Raw genomic sequence first — 24,371 nt, forward strand, 5'->3', positions numbered from 1 at the left:
ATGGACTGAACTGCAAGACAAACCTCGTGGAACACTGAACAATGACTGAACTGCAAGACGAACCTCGTGGAACATTGAATATAGACTGAACTGCAAGACAAACCTCATGAAACACTGAACATGGACTGAACTGCAAGACAAACCTCGTAGAACACTGAACATGGACTGAACTGCAAGACAAACCTCGTAGAACACTAAACATGGACTGAACTGCAAGACAAACCTTGTGGAACACTGAACATGAACTCTATTGCAAGAAAAACCCCGTGGAAAATTGAACATAGACTGAACTGCAAGACAAAACCCGTGGAACACTAAACATGAACTTAACTGCAAGACAAACCCCGTGGAACACTGAACATGGACTGTACTGCAAGACAAACCCCGTGGAACACTGAACATGGACTGAACTGCAAGACAAACCTTGTAGAACACTGAACATGGACTGATATGCAAGACAAACCTCGTGGAACACTGAATATGGATTTAACTGCAAGACAAACCTTGTGGAACACTGAACATTAACTGAACTGCAAGACAAACCTCGTAGAACACTGAACATGGACTGAACTGCAAGACAAACCTTGTAGAACATTGAACATGGACTGAACTGCAAGACAAACCTCGTGGAACACTGAACATGGAATGAAATGCAAGACAAACCTCGTAGAACACTGAACATGGGCTGTACTGCAAGACAAACCTCGTGGAACACTGAACATGGACTTTACTGCAAGACAAACCTTATAGAACACTGAACATGGACTGAACTGCAAGATAAACCTTGTGGAACACTGAACATGGAATGAAGTGCAAGACAAACCTCGTGGAACACTAAACATGGACTGTACTGCAAGACAAACCCCGTGGAACACTGAACATGGACTGAACTTCAAGACAAACCAGTGGAACACTGAACATGGACTTAACTGCAAGGCAAACCCAATGCAACACTGAACATGTACTGAACTGCAAGACAAACCTCGTGGAACACTGAACATGGACTGAACTGCAAGACAAACCTTGTGGAACACTCAACATGGACTGAACTGCAAGACAAACCTCGTGGAACACTGAACATGGACTGAACTGCAAGACAAACCTCGTGGAACACTAAACATGGACTGTACTGCAAGACAAACCCCGTGGAACACTGACCATGGACTGAACTGCAAGACAAACCAGTGGAACACTGAACATGAACTTAACTGCAAGACAAACCCCGTGGAACACTGAACATGGATTGAATTGCAAGACAAACCTCGTGGAACACTGAACATGGACTGAACTGCAAGACAAACCTTGTGGAACACTGAACATGGACTGAACTTCAAGACAAACCTCGTGGAACACTGAACAATGACTGAACTGCAAGACGAACCTCGTGGAACATTGAATATAGACTGAACTGCAAGACAAACCTCATGAAACACTGAACATGGACTGAACTGCAAGACAAACCTCGTAGAACACTGAACATGGACTGAACTGCAAGACAAACCTCGTAGAACACTAAACATGGACTGAACTGCAAGACAAACCTTGTGGAACACTGAACATGAACTCTATTGCAAGAAAAACGCCGTGGAAAATTGAACATAGACTGAACTGCAAGACAAAACCCGTGGAACACTAAACATGAACTTAATTGCAAGACAAACCCCGTGGAACACTGAACATGGACTGTACTGCAAGACAAACCCCGTGGAACACTGAACATGGACTGTACTGCAAGACAAACCCCGTGGAACACTGAACATGGACTGAACTGCAAGACAAACCTCGTGGAACACTGAACATGGACTGTACTTCAAGACAAACCCCGTGGAACACTGCTGAACATGGACTGAACTGCAAGACAAACCTTGTAGAACACTGAACATGGACTGAACTTCAAGACAAACCTCGTGGAACACTGAACATGGACTTAATTGCAAGACAAACCTTGTGGAACACTGAACATGGACTGAACTGCAAGACAAACCTCGTGGAACACTAAACATGGACTGATATGCAAGACAAACCTCGTGGAACACTGAATATGGATTTAACTGCAAGACAAACCTTGTGGAACACTGAACATTAACTGAACTGCAAGACAAACCTCGTAGAACACTGAACATGGACTAAACTGCAAGACAAACCTTGTAGAACATTGAACATGGACTGAACTGCAAGACAAACCTCGTGGAACACTGAACATGGAATGAAATGCAAGACAAACCTCGTAGAACACTGAACATGGGCTGTACTGCAAGACAAACCTCGTGGAACACTGAACATGGACTTTACTGCAAGACAAACCTTATAGAACACTGAACATGGACTGAACTGCAAGACAAACCTTGTGGAACACTGAACATGGAATGAAGTGCAAGACAAACCTCGTGGAACACTAAACATGGACTGTACTGCAAGACAAACCCCGTGGAACACTGAACATGGACTGAACTTCAAGACAAACCAGTGGAACACTGAACATGGACTTAACTGCAAGGCAAACCCAATGGAACACTGAACATGTACTGAACTGCAAGACAAACCTCGTGAAACACTGAACATGGACTGAACTGCAAGACAAACCTTGTGGAACACTCAACATGGACTGAACTGCAAGACAAACCTCGTGGAACACTGAACATGGACTAAACTGCAAGACAAACCTCGTGGAACACTAAACATGGACTGTACTGCAAGACAAACCCCGTGGAACACTGACCATGGACTGAACTGCAAGACAAACCAGTGGAACACTGAACATGAACTTAACTGCAAGACAAACCCCGTGGAACACTGAACATGGATTGAATTGCAAGACAAACCTCGTGGAACACTGAACATGGACTGAACTGCAAGACAAACCTCGTGGAACACTAAACATGGACTGTACTGCAAGACAAACCCCGTGGAACACTGACCATGGACTGAACTGCAAGACAAACCAGTGGAACACTGAACATGAACTTAACTGCAAGACAAACCCCGTGGAACACTGAACATGGATTGAATTGCAAGACAAACCTCGTGGAACACTGAACATGGACTGAACTGCAAGACAAACCTTGTGGAACACTGAACATGGACTGAACTTCAAGACAAACCTCGTGGAACACTGAACAATGACTGAACTGCAAGACGAACCTCGTGGAACATTGAATATAGACTGAACTGCAAGACAAACCTCATGAAACACTGAACATGGACTGAACTGCAAGACAAACCTCGTAGAACACTGAACATGGACTGAACTGCAAGACAAACCTCGTAGAACACTAAACATGGACTGAACTGCAAGACAAACCTTGTGGAACACTGAACATGAACTCTATTGCAAGAAAAACGCCGTGGAAAATTGAACATAGACTGAACTGCAAGACAAAACCCGTGGAACACTAAACATGAACTTAACTGCAAGACAAACCCCGTGGAACACTGAACATGGACTGTACTGCAAGACAAACCCCGTGGAACACTGAACATGGACTGTACTGCAAGACAAACCCCGTGGAACACTGAACATGGACTGAACTGCAAGACAAACCTCGTGGAACACTGAACATGGACTGTACTTCAAGACAAACCCCGTGGAACACTGCTGAACATGGACTGAACTGCAAGACAAACCTTGTAGAACACTGAACATGGACTGAACTTCAAGACAAACCTCGTGGAACACTGAACATGGACTTAATTGCAAGACAAACCTTGTGGAACACTGAACATGGACTGAACTGCAAGACAAACCTCGTGGAACACTAAACATGGACTGATATGCAAGACAAACCTCGTGGAACACTGAATATGGATTTAACTGCAAGACAAACCTTGTGGAACACTGAACATTAACTGAACTGCAAAACAAACCTCGTAGAACACTGAACATGGACTAAACTGCAAGACAAACCTTGTAGAACATTGAACATGGACTGAACTGCAAGACAAACCTCGTGGAACACTGAACATGGAATGAAATGCAAGACAAACCTCGTAGAACACTGAACATGGGCTGTACTGCAAGACAAACCTCGTGGAACACTGAACATGGACTTTACTGCAAGACAAACCTTATAGAACACTGAACATGGACTGAACTGCAAGACAAACCTTGTGGAACACTGAACATGGAATGAAGTGCAAGACAAACCTCGTGGAACACTAAACATGGACTGTACTGCAAGACAAACCCCGTGGAACACTGAACATGGACTGAACTTCAAGACAAACCAGTGGAACACTGAACATGGACTTAACTGCAAGGCAAACCCAATGGAACACTGAACATGTACTGAACTGCAAGACAAACCTCGTGAAACACTGAACATGGACTGAACTGCAAGACAAACCTTGTGGAACACTCAACATGGACTGAACTGCAAGACAAACCTCGTGGAACACTGAACATGGACTAAACTGCAAGACAAACCTCGTGGAACACTAAACATGGACTGTACTGCAAGACAAACCCCGTGGAACACTGACCATGGACTGAACTGCAAGACAAACCAGTGGAACACTGAACATGAACTTAACTGCAAGACAAACCCCGTGGAACACTGAACATGGATTGAATTGCAAGACAAACCTCGTGGAACACTGAACATGGACTGAACTGCAAGACAAACCTTGTGGAACACTGAACATGGACTGAACTTCAAGACAAACCTCGTGGAACACTGAACAATGACTGAACTGCAAGACGAACCTCGTGGAACATTGAATATAGACTGAACTGCAAGACAAACCTCATGAAACACTGAACATGGACTGAACTGCAAGACAAACCTCGTAGAACACTGAACATGGACTGAACTGCAAGACAAACCTCGTAGAACACTAAACATGGACTGAACTGCAAGACAAACCTTGTGGAACACTGAACATGAACTCTATTGCAAGAAAAACGCCGTGGAAAATTGAACATAGACTGAACTGCAAGACAAAACCCGTGGAACACTAAACATGAACTTAACTGCAAGACAAACCCCGTGGAACACTGAACATGGACTGTACTGCAAGACAAACCCCGTGGAACACTGAACATGGACTGTACTGCAAGACAAACCCCGTGGAACACTGAACATGGACTGAACTGCAAGACAAACCTCGTGGAACACTGCTGAACATGGACTGAACTGCAAGACAAACCTTGTAGAACACTGAACATGGACTGAACTTCAAGACAAACCTCGTGGAACACTGAACATGGACTTAATTGCAAGACAAACCTTGTGGAACACTGAACATGGACTGAACTGCAAGACAAACCTCGTGGAACACTAAACATGGACTGTACTGCAAGACAAACCCCGTGGAACACTGACCATGGACTGAACTGCAAGACAAACCAGTGGAACACTGAACATGAACTTAACTGCAAGACAAACCCCGTGGAACACTGAACATGGATTGAATTGCAAGACAAACCTCGTGGAACACTGAACATGGACTGAACTGCAAGACAAACCTTGTGGAACACTGAACATGGACTGAACTGCAAGACAAACCTCGTGGAACACTCAACATGGACTGAACTGCAAGACTACCCTCGTGGAACATTGAATATAGACTGAACTGCAAGACAAACCTTGTAGAACACTGAACATCGACTGAACTTCAAGACAAACCTTGTGGAACACTGAACATGGACTTAATTGCAAGACAAACCTTGTGGAACACTGAACATGGACTGTACTGCAAGACAAACCCCGTGGAACACTGAACATGGACTGAACTGCAAGACAAACCTTGTAGAACACTGAACATGGACTGAACTGCAAGACAAACCTCGTGGAACACTGAACATGGACTGAACTGCAAGACAAACCTTGTGGAACACTGAACATGGACTGAACTGCAAGACAAACCTTGTAGAACACTGAACATGGACTGAACTTCAAGACAAACCTTGTAGAACACTGAATATGGACTGTACTGCAAGACAAACCTCGTGGAACACTGAACATGGACTGAACTGCAAGACAAACCAGTGGAACACTGAACATGGACTTAACTGCAAGACAAACCCCGTGGAACACAGAACATGGACTGAATTACAAGACAAACCTCGTGGAACACTGAACATGGACTGAACTGCAAGACAAACCTTGTGGAACACTGAACATGGACTGAACTGCAAGACAAACCTCGTGGAACACTGAACATGGACTGAACTGCAAGACGAACCTCGTGGAACATTGAACATAGACTGAACTGCAAGACAAACCTCATGAAACACTGAACATGGACTGAACTGCAAGACAAACCTCGTAGAACGCTGAACATGGACTGAACTGCAAGACAAACCTCGTAGAACACTAAACATGGACTGAACTGCAAGACAAACCTTGTGGAACACTGAACATGAACTGTATTGCAAGACAAACCCCGTGGAAAACTGAACATGGACTGAATTGCAAGACAAACCCCGTGGAACACTGAACATGAACTGAACTGCAAGACAAACCCCGTGGAACACTGAACATGGACTTTACTGCAAGACAAACCCCGTGGAACACTGAACATGGACTGTACTGCAAGACAAACCCCGTGGAACACTGAACATGGACTGATTTGCAAGACAAACCTCGTGGAACACTGAACATGGACTGTACTGCAAGACAAACCCCGTGGAACACTGAATATGGACTGTACTGCAAGACAAACCCCGTGGAACACTGAACATGGACTGATTTGCAAGACAAACCCCGTGGAACACTGCTGAACATGAACTGAACTGCAAGACAAACCTTGTAGAACACTGAACATGGACTGAACTTCAAGACAAACCTCGTGGAACACTGAACATGGACTGAACTGCAAGACAAACCTTTTGGAACACTGAACATGGACTGTACTGCAAGACAAACCCCGTGGAACACTGAACATGGACTGAACTGCAAGACAAACCTTGTAGAACACTGAACATGGACTGAACTGCAAGACAAACCTCGTGGAACACTGAATATGGACTGAACTGCAAGACAAACCTTGTGGAACACTGAACATGGACTGAACTGCAAGACAAACCTCGTGGAACACTGAACATGGACTGAACTGCAAGACAAACGTTGTAGAACACTGAACATGGACTGAACTTCAAGACAAACCTTGTAGAACACTGAACATGGACTGTACTGCAAGACAAACCTCTTGGAACACTGAACATGGACTGATCTGCAAGACAAACCTTGTAGAACACTGATTATGGACTGTACTGCAAGACAAACCACGTGGAACACTGAACATGGACTGAACTGCAAGACAAACCTCGTGGAACACTGAACATGGACTGTACTGCAAGACAAACCTCGTGGAACACTGAACATGGACTGAAATTCAAGACAAACCTTGTAGAACATAGTTGATTCAAGACGCCTCTGTCAACACTAATGTCTAAATCAGACCTGCACATGACTGTCATCAACTAGAAGTGAACGTCTCTGTGAACACTTATGTCTAAATCAGACCTTCACATGACTGTCATCAACTAGAAGTGAACGTCTCTGTCAACACTAATGTCTAAATCAGACCTGTACATGACTGTCATCAACTAGAAGTGAACGTCTCTGTCAACACTAATGTCTAAATCAAACCTGCACATGACTTTCATCAACTCGGTGTGAACATCTCTGTCAACACTAATGTCTAAATCAGACCTTCACATGACTGTCATCAACTAGAAGTGAACGTTTCTGTCAACACTAATGCCTAAATCAGACCTATACATGACTGTCATCAACTAGAAGTGAACGTCTCTGTCAATACTAATGTCTAAATCAGACCTGCACATGACTGTCATCAACTAGGTGTGAACATTTCTATCAACACTAATGTCTAAATCAGACCTGTACATCACTGTCATCAACTAGAAGTGAACGTCTCTGTCAACACTAATGTCTAAATCAGATCTGCACATGACTGTCATCAACTAGAAGTGTATGTCTCTGTCAACACTAATGTCTAAATCAGATCTGCACATGACTGTCATCAACTAGAAGTGTATGTCTCTGTCAACACTAATACCTAAATAACAGATTCTCAACCTTGCTGACTCGATATTTTTTGGTACCTGTTTCACAATGTTAAGTGCAAGGAAACTCAACACAGTCGTGAGATCTCATACAGAAGGATTGAGTCCAACTATAAATAGAAGAGACATCGACCATATGAGCTTATCATGTTCTCATTAGAGCCACCAACAGCCAATCAAAATGAGACTAGCTTTGTGTATTTTATGTTTGTTGTCTGTCGTCACAGCTGACATGTCACTAGGTAAGCTGACAATAAAACTAAATTTTTTCACTGCTTCACGAAATGAAAGTCTATGTTCTATTTAAAAAAAAAATGTTTGTCTGGATCATACATTAATTCTAAAGTAACCTGGTGGTTGTAACCACTTCCTCCACACAAAGAATGTTTTAATATTGTTATAACCCTATTGGCGTCAAAAAAGGGTTAACTATAGGCTCAGCTGACACACACGTGAATCACTCAGGTCAGCGGGGCCATGGACAAGGGACAGTACTACGAATACACGATTACACGCAAATATGACCAATGTTATGGTCATGTGATCGAAAGCCTGCGTGTACGAGGACACAGTGTGTAGGAAAGCGGCAGTTCAAGACCGGAGAGCGTCGAGACCGGGACTGTTAGTCGGCCATGAAGTCGGTCCTGGTTGAGTCCTCATGTGTTGATGTACAAGTCCAGAAAGAGAGACAGTAGAGTTTTGTACGGTGATGTACAGAGTGACATTTTAGTTGTTGACGTGTTTGATGCCAATTGCCTAGTATTGGCTGTTATCTACTTATTCACTCATTATTAAAGTACCCGATATTGTGGAGCTCTTGTTGTCAAGTTCTTGATGTGTTGATGTGGATGTGTTGAGTTTTAGCAGTGTTTACAGAAGGCTTGATGAAGGAGAGAGAGAATCGTAACACTGGTGTCTTGAAGTGGGATTTCCTATGGCTTCTGTAAAACTGCTAGATGAACTGAATCTGAAAGAACTGAAACAAGAGCTGAAATGGCGAGGACTGAAGTACTACGAAAGGAACAACGAAACTCTTAAAGAACGTCTCCGGCAAGCCCTAGTGGATGAAGAGGAAGATCCGAACACGTTCCTCTTTGAACTCGAACCTGATGTGGTAGAGCTATTGATCACATTTCAAAAACAGATGTTGGCTGGCTTTCAGAATGTGATCAATGGTAAATCGCAGAAAGAAACAGATGAAGAAACAAGAGAAGAGACCGAGACCAATAGTTCAACCAACGCTTTTGCTACAGACACCCATGACGTGAGTGCCTCCATCAGCCAGATAGAACAAGACAACGTCGTGTCTTACCTCAAGCCTGTAGCTGAGGACATTAAAGACATCTGTCAATCTGTCAGTGCTGATGAGAGGAACTCGAATCTTGATAGCTGCACCCAGATGTTTGGCAAGAACGTTATGTGTCGAGCTCCGCAGGAAGAATGCAAACTCCAAGAAACCCATCGGCAAGGTCTACACCCAACAGAAGTTTGTCCAGCTGCCCAGACCAGAGACAGAAGTCCTGATGGTGTTCAGAAGAATTCGACGATACCTGATGCAGCAGTTGGTGGACCCCTGCAAGCTGAAAATCATCGACAGGGCCTGCACTCAACAGACGATTGTTCCGCTGCTGAGACTAGAGAGAGAAGCCATGATGGTGGTCCAGGAAGTCAATTGGAGGCTAAAGATGATGCTAGTCACAATTTCCCCTCCTGTGAACCTGAAACCCAACCCCCAAGTCTTTCTCTTCAAAGCCCTATGAAGAAACCTATTAGACCAACGATCTTGGTGACCCCTGCCCTGACATATCCCTCCCCATGTGTTAAGTGGCTGCTCTCAGTAGTGAGCGACCGAAGAAGACGACGTTTGCCGAGTTCAACATGCGTGGCGATGCGACCACGATCTCAGTGCAACCAGGTGAAGATCAGCTGGAGCAGAAGGAGAAAGAGACATACGCAGACAACGCAGATGGCTCCATCGAGATGGCAATATAAGCCCATTGTCGCCCCCACCGATAGACCTCCTCCTGCATCGATTCACCTCGACTGCCCATGTCGTGTGATAGATTTTGTCCGAGACGGACAAATCTGAGAAGGGGGCAGTGTTATAACCCTATTGGCGTCAAAAAAGGGTTAACTATAGGCTCAGCTGACACACACGTGAATCACTCAGGTCAGCGGGGCCATGGACAAGGGACAGTACTACGAATACACGATTACACGCAAATATGACCAATGTTATGGTCATGTGATCGAAAGCCTGCGTGTACGAGGACACAGTGTGTAGGAAAGCGGCAGTTCAAGACCGGAGAGCGTCGAGACCGGGACTGTTAGTCGGCTATGAAGTCGGTCCTGGTCGAGTCCTCATGTGTTGATGTACAAGTCCAGAAAGAGAGACAGTAGAGTTTTGTACGGTGATGTACAGAGTGACATTTTAGTTGTTGATGTGTTTGATGCCAATTTCTAGTATTGGCTGTTATCTACTTATTCACTCATTATTAAAGTACCCGATATTGTGGAGCTCTTGTTGTCAAGTTCTTGATGTGTTGATGTGTTGTGTTGTGTTTAGCAGTGTTTACGGAAGGTCTGATTAGGAGAGAGGATCGTAACAATATTAAAGATGTTACTTTAAAAAAAGAAGATAATTACGTTCTTAGCATTCACAGATTCAACAACAACTTTTTGTGTCCTTCCAAATGTGTGAAGCCAGGAAGAAAATGTAAGATAAAAATAAACTTTGTTTTAAAAAAAAATGGTGGAGTCCAAAGCTAACCAACCAAATCACTTTAATCTCCTTCTTGCTTGTTCGGATAAATGTGGTCTGTGAAATGAAGCCTTGATTTCTTGTACTGAAAAGGCTCGCATACCGTCAATTTAAACGGGAACTAGGACAAGAAATATTAGGTTTAATTATCAATACAATTAAACTTTTACCTAAATGTAATTCATCACCATGTCTTTTTGTTTTTCCACCTAGGGGACTTAATTCATCATGAAGTTGAAGCCATACTTCAGCAGTACCCAGGCTTGACTGTCCGTGAGTGTACCAGGTTATGTGATGAAAAGTTTGATATGAGTGACCCAGACGATGAACAACTGACCACTGATCTGTGTCATCATGCTTGTGACTGGTAAAGAATTGCTTCCACTTAACTCTGACTATTAGCAATGGGTGTTCTCTTTGTTTCTTTCTCATTGACATTTTAGTCTTCAGACACGATAAGAGATGGAGTGACCTCTCCATGGCTGGAGGAAAGTCTGGGTGGGCAGCTAGCTAGTGCTAAGCTGCCGTTAAGCTGCCCACGTCAACACTCACCTCTCTTCCACTATGACCGGATCCAATGATATGGCACACCATAGACATCTGGGGTCAGGTGGCTGCGGGAGTTTGTCAGAGAGCAGTGGCTTTACCAATGTCCTTACTTAAAGGCTGTGCGGCTGGTAACCTATAGGTAGGGGCTTAGTTTGTGAATAGGTGGGTATATCCGTACTAAGACGGAACATGACTACCTCACAAGATGTGTGTGTGTGTGTGTTTGCTAGCGCATACTTCTTATTCTTTCTTTCCTGTGCCTGTTGGCCTGTTGGAGCAGGTCACGTGATCTATCGAACGTCTCTTTCAATGCCTCTCTGGGTCTTTTAGATACAAATAGAATTTAAAGAAAACAATTGGCCCGCCCACTTCTTTAGGTTGGTCTACCATCGCTTCTATTGCTGGCCCGCCCACTTCTTTAGGTTGGCCTACCATCGCTTCTATTGCTGGCCCGCCCACTTCTTTAGGTTGGCCTACCATCGCTTCTATTGCTGGCCCGCTCACTTCTTTAGGTTCGCCTACCATCGCTTCTATTGCTGGCCCGCCCACTTCTTTAGGTTGGCCTACCATCGCTTCTATTGCTGGCCCGCCCACTTCTTTAGGTTGCCCTACCATCGCTTCTATTGCTGGCCCGCCCACTTCTTTAGGTTGGCCTACCATCGCTTCTATTGCTGGCCCGCCCACTTCTTTAGGTTGGCCTACCATCGCTTCTATTGCTGGCCCGCCCACTTCTTTAGGTTGGCCTACCATCGCTTCTATTGCTGGCCCGCTCACAACTTTAGGTTGGCCTACCATCGCTTCTATTGCTGGCCCGCACACTTCTTTAGGTTGGCCTACCATCGCTTCTATTGCTGGCCCGCCCACTTCTTTAGGTTGGCCTACCATCGCTTCTATTGCTGGCCCGCCCACTTCTTTAGGTTGGCCTACCATCGCTTCTATTGCTGGCCCGCACACTTCTTTAGGTTGGCCTACCATCGCTTCTATTGCATGTTTTTTCACTGGTACTATACCCTGAAAAAAAAAAGTCTTTTCAAGCCTCATTGATCACGTGATCTCCAGATTTAGCGTGAGTTGTTTTTTTTTTTTCTGATAGCGTACCAACATGTTGCCCAGTCTCCAATTTGATTTTGTTTACAGAAGAAGAAACAATACGAATACAAATTTATATTTAGATCAAAGACAAACTTTATCAACTATGAGTTAGTCTGGTGTGAATGCATATTCTGGTTTTCTCTAGTTATTACTTTTTGTTTGGTGTAATGCACACATTGTAAGACATATTTCCTTATGGATATTATTATTATTCTAAAGTAAATTTCTGTTTTTGCCAGCCACGTAAGTCACAACAATCTGTCATTACTTAACAACAAAACAAAATCTGAGTGTAGATTAAAAATGAAATAATTAGTTGAAGAAAAGTTCAAAGTGTCGACATTCTTCTCAAATAGTTGATACCTACAAGGAACACTTGTTAAAAGAGTTTGTCAAGCAGGCTTAGAAATTGTGACTTTTCAGAAGCTTAACAAGTCACAATCTCTTTCTATCCTATTTCTCTTGTGAAGCGATTGGTCGGACCTAGATTTAAATGGAGTCCAGACTCAATTGTGACACAGCTTAAATCAACTCAATCTGTCTGACAGACAGACAAAAATTAACCAATTAGTTGCTTAAATATTGGTTATTAATTACTTTGTTTGATATCGATCGTGAAACTAAATGCTACCTTTGGAAGTATGTGGCTAGATGGAGTTGTTTCTCTTAGCTCGTTTTGTACACGTTTTTAGTTCACTTCCGTTCAGTTATCAATTTGCATTTTTATTAATTTTCGATGACATTTAATGAATCAATAACAAAACTAGCCAATTAGTTAATCAATAAGTGGTTATTTATTAAATCTGTTTTATATAGAAAAAAAGATGCATATAGATGTCAGCGATTTTCAGTTTTTTTTTTCTTTCTAAACATTAGATTTGCTTAAAAAAAAGCTTTTGCTTCCATTATGATCGTTTAAATGTACTATTAAACATCAGATCTGTTTAAGTTTGTAAATTTCAAGTGAGTTTCTTTTTTGTTAACTTCTGATGTATTAAGTTTCTTATACTGCTTGTTAAAATCCAATGTTTATATTTGGATTACATTTTGTCTAACTCCAGTGAAATAAAACAGCACTGTGAAGAACACCCCCACACCCCCCAGCCTACCAGTCGCCCACCCTTCGGACGATAAGAGAGACGACGATGTCATTGTTGCTTTTGAGAAATGAAAATAAAATAGATTCCCATAGAGATGTCATTTGAAGAAGTTATTTATAATTCTATTTGTGTGTGTGTGGGGGGTGCGAGAGAGATACAAAATGGTTCGCTTTAATTCAAGTCAAGGGTACACACAAAAAATGGGAGAGCAGAAAAAAAGGAGAGAGAAAGAGAAAAAGAGAGAGAGAGAGAGAAAGAGAGAGAAGGGCAGAGAGAGATAGAGAGAAAGAGAGAGAGAAGGGCAGAGAGAGAGAGAGAGAGAGAGAAAGAGAGCGTGCCGTTCCAATCAAGGTAACAGATACTAGAAGTCAAGGGATTTCAAAGTTGCTTTGGGGATCACTTAAATGCTGACCAATATATTGAAAAGGAGTTTTTTTTCCTGGCCAAAATAACAATATGTACCCACGGAATAATCCATGGACATAATCGGTGTATAATTCTAGTATAATATAGCTTTACAATGTTTAGTACCAGAACCTCCATCGACAAAATGGCTTCGCAAAAATGAAAGCCGTGTCAAAACAGCTGTCGCTTCTTTTTCCGTGTAACTTAATATTGTGGCTTAATATATATTGGAAATGTTCGCGATAAACTAAACACTAAATTGAACTTTTCCCAATTAAATAAACAAGAACTGACCTATACAAACTTTCAGTGTCTCATTTGTTTTGAAATAAGCTTATACGCCCTAGAGTCAAACTGTACTACTTCCTTTTTAGTGAAATGATTGTGTGCTTTTGAACGATATCAAGGACACTTCCATGTTGTCACCCAAAAAACAGCTGCCAATGGAAGAGCTTTGAGCCTGTCCAGTTGACCAGGTTAGAAAGTGACCACACCTAGACACACAGGCTGAGAGCCATCAATTCCTTACACTTTGAGCCTGTCCAGTTGACCAGGTTAGAAAGTGACCACACCTAGACACACAGGCTGAGGAGCCATCACTTCCTTACACTTCCATGTTGTCACCCAAACCACAGCTGCCACTGGAAGAGCTTTGAGCCTGTCCAGTTGACCAGGTTAGAAAGTGACCACACCTAGACACACTGGCTGAGGAGCCATCACTTCCTTACACTTCCATGTTGTCACCCAAACAACAGCTGCCACTGGAAGAGCTTTGAGCCTGTCCAGTTGACCAGGTTAGAAAGTGACCACACCTAGACACACTGGCTGAGGAGCCATCACTTCCTTACACTTCCATGTTGTCACCCAAACAACAGCTGCCACTGGAAGAGCTTTGAGCCTGTCCAGTTGACCAGGTTAGAAAGTGACCACACCTAGACACACAGGCTGAGCAATCACTTTCTTACACTTCTATGTTGTCACCCAAACAACAGCTGCCACTGGAAGAGCTTTGAGCCTGTCCAGTTGACCAGGTTAGAAAGTGACCACACCTAGACACACAGGCTGAGGAGCCTGTCCAGTTGACCAGGTTAGAAAGTGACCACACCTAGACACACAGGCTGAGCAATCACTTTCTTACACTTCCATGTTGTCACCCAAACAACAGCTGCCACTGGAAGAGCTTTGAGCCTGTCCAGTTGACCAGGTTAGAAAGTGACCACACCTAGACACACAGGCTGAGGAGTCTGTCCAGTTGACCAGGTTAGAAAGTGACCACACCTAGACACACAGGCTGAGGAGCCTGTCCAGTTGACCAGGTTAGAAAGTGACCACACCTAGACACACATCACTCACTTTCTATTGTACACAGGATACCCCAACAACACATTGCTATTTATAGATTTGCCACTCTCCAATAAACAGAAGATTTTTGAGAATGGGATTCTGCAGTCCTAAAAAGTGCATACAAATGATCATCTACCTTTTAAAACAAAATACATTCTCAGCACTTTCTTTAGTATGTACGAGGATGACACCAAAACGCTAGCTATTTCTAGTTTCACAGTCGTGTTTGAAAATCTCAACTAGACTGGCTCCATAGACGTACAGACAAGATGATCTCCCAGGGAAGATTTAGACATCAGTTGATCAACGAACATTTTTATTGACCACTTTTTTTTTTCAAAACATCTTAAAAACTTTAAACACAAAACAAAACATGAAAAAAAAAAAACACCCTATTACGTCCATTATACAACTTAAAACAGAATAAAATATAAAAAAATAATAATTTAGAATTTGTATTTGAGCTATAAAACAGGGGGACCAACTCGTGATGTTGACACTGTCAGCTTCTTGAACAAACAATTATATGAATCAGGCCAGCGGGGATTGTCAAATAAGTAATTATTTATTGATACCTTCCATACACGTATACTATTCAGAAATCTTAAGATCTAGTTTAGATATTGATCTAAATCTACTTCTAAATTTCGAAACTAGACGTAATCTATTTTAAATTTACGTAAACAAAAAATAAGCTAAGCTGAGATTTCAATAAACTTCGATCGGTTACAAATTTAATAAACAATTATATCATTATATTTATTTCTTTTATAAATTGAACAATTATAATATTATAATAGTCAAACTAGAGTTGTTCCCCATGTGGCCAACGAGCTAGTCATTCTTTTTTCAGCGATATACATCAACAGTTAAATTTTAAGAAAATCGTTAGAACCGTTTTTGAGATCAGCGTCCATGAAGGTTTCAGGTTCCATGAAGTTCTGACTTGAACAGCCGAATTACATTTTTATTTTTTAAAAAGCTAGAATGTAACCCTGGACCTTTGACCTCAACTAGATTTCTGTACACAATGTAACCATGACACTGTCTGTAATCATTTCAACTTGTAGTAGTAATTAGGTTACATACTAACTACTGATAAGAAACAACTATTTGCTCAACTGTAAGGTATAAAAAGACAAATCTCTGTTTAAATAATCAGGATTTTTGAGAATCGAGAAACAAATCTAGAACAATGAAGTTGGTCTTTTTAGTTGTGTGCCTAGTAGCTGTAGCAGTGGCTCAGTTGTCGTTAGGTAACTGTTTCAATGTTGTCGTTAGATACGATACGATTTTAGACAATTACGTAACGTAGGATGTAACCCGGAAGGATTAGGATTAGAATAAAACATGAGACTTTTGTTTGACATTTTATCCTAAATGTTAGACATTGAAATGTTGGTGGCGGCTGTGATTTGGTTTAGGAATAGTGCTCGTGTTAGGTTAAAGGATAGTGTTTAGTGTAGGGTCCGTTTTAGTCATATTGTCATTGCTAACTTTATGATATGTACTGGGATTTGCTTAGTTTTAGATTTAGGGTCAGTAATAGTTTAGGGTCAGTGCGGGTTCTGGGTAAGTTGAGTGGTCCATTTTTTTTCTTTAGCGGCTATGACAATATACAGTATAGAGCAGATAACTCTATGACAATATACAATATAGAGCAGAAAACTCTATGACCATATACAATATAGAGTGCTAAACTCTATGACAATATACAATATTGAGCAGAGACCGCTATGGCAATATAAAATATACAGCAAAGAACTCTATGACCATATAAAATATAGAGCAGAAAACTGTATGACAATATAAAATATAGAGCAGAAAACTTTATGACAATATAAAATATAGAGCAGAGAACTCTATGACAATATAAAATATAGAGCAGAGAACTGTATGACAATATAAAATATAGAGCAGAGAACTCTATGACAATATAAAATATAGAGCAGAGAACTCTATGACAGTATAAAATATAGAGCAGAGAACTCTATGTCAGTATAAAATATAGAGCAGAAAACTCTATGACAATATAAAATATAGAGCAGAGAACTCTATGACAATATAAAATATAGAGCAATGAACTCTATGACAGTATAAAATATAGAGCAGAGAACTCTATGACAGTATAAAATATAGAGCAGAGAACTCTATGACAATATAAAATATAGAGCAGAGAACTCAATGACAATATAAAATATACAGCAAAGAACTCTATGACAATATACACTATAGAGCAGAGAACTAAGTGAACTGTATATTTTCATTCATTGACTAAAACGTAATAAGACAACTTTCTCTCATATTGGACACATACATTTCTTAGCATTAATGCCCCTTTCAGAAAAATATGGATCTATTGCATATATCTTCGACTCTTATATAAGCGAGTGCCATATCGTATCTGGGCAATGTATAATAATCTGTGACATAAAATATATCCATGTTTTGCCTGATGCTTGTTTGTGCATTCATTTTTAGCGCTTCATTTAAGGGGGAATAGCCACTCTTAGTTTTGTGTAGTCTGTCTGTCCGTTTAGCTCGTCAGATCTGGAGAAGATGTTCAAAGTTCCATATTTTAGATCTTACAACGTTCTAGGGCAACGGCGACTTTTTTTTTTCTTTTCTGAAAGTTTCTTCCTTGAATGAGACATTGACTTTTAGAAACCCATCAATTGATAATCATTTAATAAGATCAGTTATTTAATTTATAAGATAAGATAAACGATCAATAAATCTCCTTATCACGTGGTCAGTCGGCCTAAAGATATGCAGAATAAGCATTAGGTTCGAAACATCTCTTCTTTCTGACAAGTTGTTGTTGTTGATTGTTTGTACTTTATAGTTTCTGATGTTGATATGGGAGACCACTTTGTTTTTGTGTGTTTCCACCCAAACTGTCTTCGTAAGCTTGTTTTTTTTATTATGTTCTTGTGCGTATAGTTGAACTATAATAAATACAATTACTTTCTATCAGGTGATTTGGTTCACCATGAGGTCGAAGCCATCATGAATCAATATCCACACCTGACCATTCATGAGTGTACCGTCAGATGTGACGCACTGTTTGACATGGGCACCACAGCGGACGAGCAGGCAACTGATGATCTTTGTCGGCATGCATGCGAATGGTAATCTTATAGTTTAGCATTTTACATCCTGATAATTCTTCCTTTACAAATAGTAGGATGTCAGGTATAGTTCTTATTCTTCCCTAGTGCCAAGAGACTATAAAACGGGTTGCCTGAATCAGCCAGGAAAACTGATGAATTAGCTGATTTTAAGTCTCTAATTAAACATGCATGACTAGATAATTTAGTACAAGCGTAGGACTTTTTAATTTTTTTTTCTTAAACGTTTGTAAAGGCGAGACATACCACTGCGTTCAGTTAACGTTTGTAAAGGCGAGACATACCACTGCGTTCAGTTAACGTTTGTAAAGGCGAGACATACCACTGCGTTCAGTTAACGTTTGTAAAGGCGAGACATACCACTGCGTTCAGGGAACGTTTGTAAAGGCGAGACATACCACTGCGTTCAGGGAACGTGTGTAAAGGCGAGACATACCACTGCGTTCAGGGAACGTTTGTAAAGGCGAGACATACCACTGCGTTCAGGGAACGTTTGTAAAGGCGAGACATACCACTGCGTTCAGGGAACGTTTGTAAAGGTGAGACATACCACTGCGTTCAGGGAACGTGTGTAAAGGCGAGACATAACACTGCGTTCAGGGAACGTTTGTAAAGGCGAGACATAAAACTGCGTTCAGGGAACGTGTGTAAAGGCGAGACATACCACTGCGTTCAGGGAACATTTCTTACCCAATGAACTCAAAAGATTAAGAACTTTGATTCTATTCGTCTGATGGAGTTGTCTCACTTTGAACTACTTATACATGCATAAAAAACGTTAAACTAAATCAAAGTCATCATTTTTCCCAACCTTGAAAAAGATGCCGGTACCGTCAAAAGAAATGTACTATATATATATATATATTGTAACGAATCTAGGGCAAACACTGAACGAAGGATGAACCAGAAGTGATGAGTCATGTTTATTTCCTTGACAACGAGAAACGATTGCACAAACATACATGTTTTTGTTTGCTATGAGTTCATTGAGCTCTGGCCTGCTGGGTCGCCGCCACTGCCTTTCACTAACATAAAAGGTTCAGTGTTGCTGCCCACTCTTAAAGTTCCTACAGAGCTCACTATCTTGCCACTAACACAGGTCACAGGACGTGCCGCTCAAGAACAATAGTGTACATAATACTAACAAGAACGACCCTTTCCAGTTTCCTCACAAGACCCTTCCTGACCAGACAACCTACACTGCTTCTCACTTGCTGACCACACTGGCAATGTGGTTGTAGCCTCTAGTTCTGTTTCTCCATTTACTAACATGGAGTTAACAGTCAAGCCTCTTGTCTCTACCCTCCAACCAACTTGTCTCTACCCTCCAACCATCTTGTCTCTACCCTCCAACCCTCTTGTCTCTACCCTCCAACCCTCTTGTCTCTACTCTCCAAGCCTCTTGTCTCTACCCTCCAACCATATTGTCTCTACCCTCCAACCATCTTGTCTCTACCCTCCAACCCTCTTGTCTCTACCCTCCAACCCTCTTGTCTCTACTCTCCAACCCTCTTGTCTCTACCCTCCAACCCTCTTGTCTCTACCCTCCAACCCTCTTGTCTCTACCCTCCAACCCTCATGTCTCTACTCTCCAACCCTCTTGTCTCTACCCTCCAACCATATTGTCTCTACCCTCCAACCATCTTGTCTCTACCCTCCAACCCTCTTGTCTCTACCCTCCAACCCTCTTGTCTCTACCCTCCAACCCTCTTGTCTCTACCCTCTGTTCAATATTTGACTCTTTTTTTTTGTCATTTCAATTTGCTCTTCTCTTTCAGTGAAATAAGACAAAACTGTGACGCTCACACTCACCCGCCGCACCCGACACAACAGCCACCAAATGGACGTTAAGACGTCAGAATGGACTGGGCTTACTCAACATCTTTAAAAAACCAACTTCCACTAGAAACTCTTTTGATTATTTGTTTGTTTTCTTTGCTTCTATTGGTGAATAAATCATTCAGCATAACACTTGACTGTGTTGGTACTTTTTTGTTTTGTTTTACTGTCAAATTTCTGGGAATATTGTTAGAGCCGTTTTCAAAATCTATGTCAACCTACAAAGGCAGGTTTCTATCAAGAAGAGTTAGCTAGCTAATAAGAGGCTTTGTAAAAAACTGAATGAAATGAGTCTATGCCAACACATTTAATACAGTTCTTAGTGGGGGGGGGCTATTTGATCTTCACGTGCTATAAGTAATGGAAATAAGGTTGAAGTGAGCTTAGTGTCAAGAACAGCAAGTGGAGACAACATGCTTTATAGTCTACTAGAGCTCCTTATGTCATTTTGTATCTATCGCACCTTTAAAAATTGCCGCTCTTCTGAACAAAATGTCACTGGTCAAGTACAAATTAACCTGCCCCTCTGGGAGACGGAAGCATCTGATAAAGCTACAGGACACCTGGCGCAAAAATTGCAGAAGATTCAACGTTCAACATTTCTTAGCTATAAGTGTTTTTGAAATGTAAAGCTATGAGTGTTTGTTAGCATGGGACATCCGACAGTTACTTATAAGCATTGCATGTAATGACACTTCATCGAAGTATCAAGCCTACTTGTAAGACAACAGAACTGAGTGTGATGCCACTATTACTTCTAGAGAGTTGTACCTAGGCCTACACCAAGGTAAAGGACAGAGAGGAATTGTAAAAGACGGTTGACAAAAGATGATTCTTAGTTTTAATGAACAAACCAATCAATGTACTATAAGCAACAGTATCATTATCGACAATAAGTGGTCCATTAAAAAAAAATTAAATCAATACCAAAAGTATCTAAAATCGCTCTTCTGATATGTATAACATTTATTTTTCTTGCCAAAAGGTCTGATGTCTCTTTGTAGACTATAGATACTCTGTTTGTTTTTAAGTAATTAAATTGATTTATCGTAATTGTGGATTGATTATTCCTTGATAATTAGCAGATCAGATGGGGGCAGCCCCTGAGTTTGTGTGATTATTGTGTAATCTTGTTTTTGTTTAGATTGGTCGGGGTCTCTTATTTTGTCATCATTGTCGGTCCGAACGTTCACGAATTTACGAAATAATAGAGAGATGTAATTCTTCTGTTACACACAAAGGAATAGAATAAAGCCACTCCTTGCAGTCCGTTCAGAACTGTTGTAATGCATCTAGAAAACAACAGAATAAACAACATGAAATTAATGTTTCTCGAAAATGTTCAGCAAGTGTTTTGTTTAATAATTATTTTTGAGAGACACATAGTATAAACTATATAATGTACAACATGACACACATTTTAATTATTTGTTTTAATTTTTATCCACGTCGGATAACTATAAAAAGCTAGCTTGTGTTATATATATATACTAGACATATGTTACCCGCGACCCGCGGGTCTTTATTTGCGCATTACTTCCGATATAGTCACTGAGAGTGTTTTGTAAACAATTAAACAAAATAATAATGTAATAAGTAAAGCAAATGTGTCAATGTAAAAATAGTGCGGATTAAGCTATCAAATAAAAATAGCTAATAGGCTTAAATCCATTTTTTTTTCAAATTAAAACATTTGCCTGTAGGCCTACATATATTTGATTAAATTTGAGATGAATAGACTAAATTTTTTATGTTCATGTGTATAAAGTATAAAGTAGATCTTGAGGTAGACATAGATCTAAATCTACACTAATCTAGAGCTTTAATAGACTATTGAGTTCATTCTGTGCTGCGCATGCGTGAACTTTTTTTCATGAATGAATATAGGCCTATCTCAACACGGCTACGAAGCTTTAGCGAACAGCGAACGAATATATTAAAAATGCTTTAGAAAAACAAATTTGAATGTTAATTGATTAAAATATGAAATGAATGGACAATAATTAGCATGTTTATGTGTTAAAGCATAAAACTATCTTTGCGAAAAGAAGTTTTATCATCTTAGAGTTCAATAAGAGTTTTAGACCTAGGCCTAGGAATAGACACAGTAGAGAATTGTGTTAATGTGTAACCATTAGGTAATGTCTAATGAAATAATGTTTGCCAGGAAATCTGTAGTCACAGATATCAGGAACTAATTTATGTAAAAAATGCTTTTGGATAATCTAGTGGATTGGATTTAGATGTTTGTTAAACGTAGCTAATGATCCTTTCACGTTATTTCTCTTTCGCTACGAAAAATAAAATTAGTTTTGCGAAAATGGGTTTACCCGAGGTCGATACATTCTTATCTATTAAAAACGAAAAGAGCGATAGCTTTGTTAAATGAATGGGATTATAAAGTGAACAATTAAACGAAATAATGTTTAGTACGCGATTCATGAATGAATATAGATCTAGGCCTATCTCAACTCGGCTTCGCAGCTTTTGTAGACCAATGTAACTTTAGAATACCAAATTTGAATGTTTATTTGATCAAAATATGAAATGAATGGACTTTAATTAATATGTTTATGTGTTAAAGTATAAATATATCTGTTCGAAGAGTAGTTTTATCATCTTAGAGTTGAATTAGAGTTTTAGATCAAGGGATGGGATTATAAAGTAAACAATTAAACGAATTAATATTTAGTACGCGATTCATTACGGTATTGTCTAATGAAAGAATGTTCGTCAGTGTCACAGATTACATTATAGAATTGTTTGTACATTTCACTTTTGAAAGAAATATAAGCCCTCGACATGAGTCTCGGGATTTAATCCTCAAATTAGACACTTGACATTCAAGTCAGGATTTACCCAAGGGACGTAATTAGTATGTTTGAAATCTATTGGTTGATTTGAATTTAAACAAAGACATTTTTGAAAAGAGTTAGCGCCAGAGAATTGGCGGTAGTAAGAAAGAAAAGTCAGTCGATAAAATAATGCCTTTGTAGTCAGTCACGTTTCTAAGAGCTCTGTTTGAAAAGCCTTTGTACTGTGTTACTTGCTCATTGATTTGTAATTTGTACATAAACTGTACTTACGTTGTATTTAAATAAAGTTTCAGAGTTTTGTTTTATCAAAGAGTCGTCAATTGTGATTCTAGATCGTCATTTTTGTTAACTATTGAATTCAAGTAAAATCCCCGGCATAACAACACATCGTAACATCGTGCATGTTGTTACATCTGGCACAAGTGTTGTTACATTTGGCACTCTCCGACTAATAAAAGTTCATGGACAACTTTTAACGAAATTTATTCAAGATCTAGGACCAATTTCTAAAACTCTTCAAAGGAACTTCATTCTTATTTAACGGAGGACAGAATTTCTGTGTTTAACAGGTCAGTTGGTTATCGATAATTCATTTATAAAGATTTTCGTTAGAGTTACGTCTAACTCACGAAATCTATTATTATATGTAATTGGCAAAAGGAGTAAGACCAATATACATAATAACTGGCATTATAAAGAAGACCAGTAAAGCAAATAACTGGCATTATAAAGAAGACCAGTAAATAATCATTTGTGCAGCACAAAGTAAACAGAAGACCAGATTTAACCAACTGTTAAACCAGTAAAAAGTACATCGGCTCAATAGATCTATATATTCAATCATACGACTCCAGTAACTACAAGTTTACTGTCAAGAATTTATTAGCAAATTGAGGCTTCAAGAACTTTTGCATTATATTATTATTATATCTGAGATAAAGCCAAAATCCAGATATTGTACATTTAGCTCCAATACAAGAAACTAACAAAGAAATTAAATATGGCCTCTAGTTCCAGAACACAACGACTCTTCGAATTAATAGAATTAGCCAAAGAAAAGCAAATGCCAAAGCCAGACCAGTGGGCAGAGAAACAAGAAGAAAAAGAATACCAAGAGCAAGAATCTGAAAAACAAAGGCAAGAATCTGAAAAACAAAGGCAAGAATCTGAAAAACGCATGCAATTAGAAGAAAAAAAATTACAAGACGCCGAAAAACAAAGGCAAGAAGCTGAAAAACAAAGACAAGACGCCGAAAAGCAAAGACAACATGAAAAAGAAAAAATGGAATTCGAAAGGCAAAATAA

General features: G+C 40.3%; 1 protein-coding gene across 2 annotated transcripts in view; it reads left to right on the plus strand.

Moving 5' to 3' along the window:
- Nucleotides 1-20,382, plus strand: part of LOC129928278 (uncharacterized) — a 45,290-nt gene extending 24,908 nt beyond the window's left edge. The window contains exons 2-4 of one of the 2 annotated variants that reach the window (XM_056041959.1): nt 11,004-11,157; nt 18,258-18,411; nt 20,190-20,382. In XM_056041959.1, the coding sequence (XP_055897934.1) occupies nt 11,145-11,157; nt 18,258-18,411; nt 20,190-20,262 (240 nt within the window). In that variant the 5' untranslated portion in view covers nt 11,004-11,144 and the 3' untranslated portion in view covers nt 20,263-20,382. Of the gene's footprint in view, nt 1-11,003; nt 11,158-16,398; nt 16,537-18,257; nt 18,412-20,189 lie in introns of those variants that run through there. The other variant, XM_056041958.1, reaches the window with a different exon arrangement.
- The last annotated feature ends 3,989 nt before the right edge of the window (nt 20,383-24,371 follow it).

The sequence above is a fragment of the Biomphalaria glabrata genome, chromosome 9, assembly GCF_947242115.1.
Source record: "Biomphalaria glabrata chromosome 9, xgBioGlab47.1, whole genome shotgun sequence".
Classification (NCBI taxonomy): Eukaryota; Metazoa; Mollusca; class Gastropoda; family Planorbidae; genus Biomphalaria; species Biomphalaria glabrata.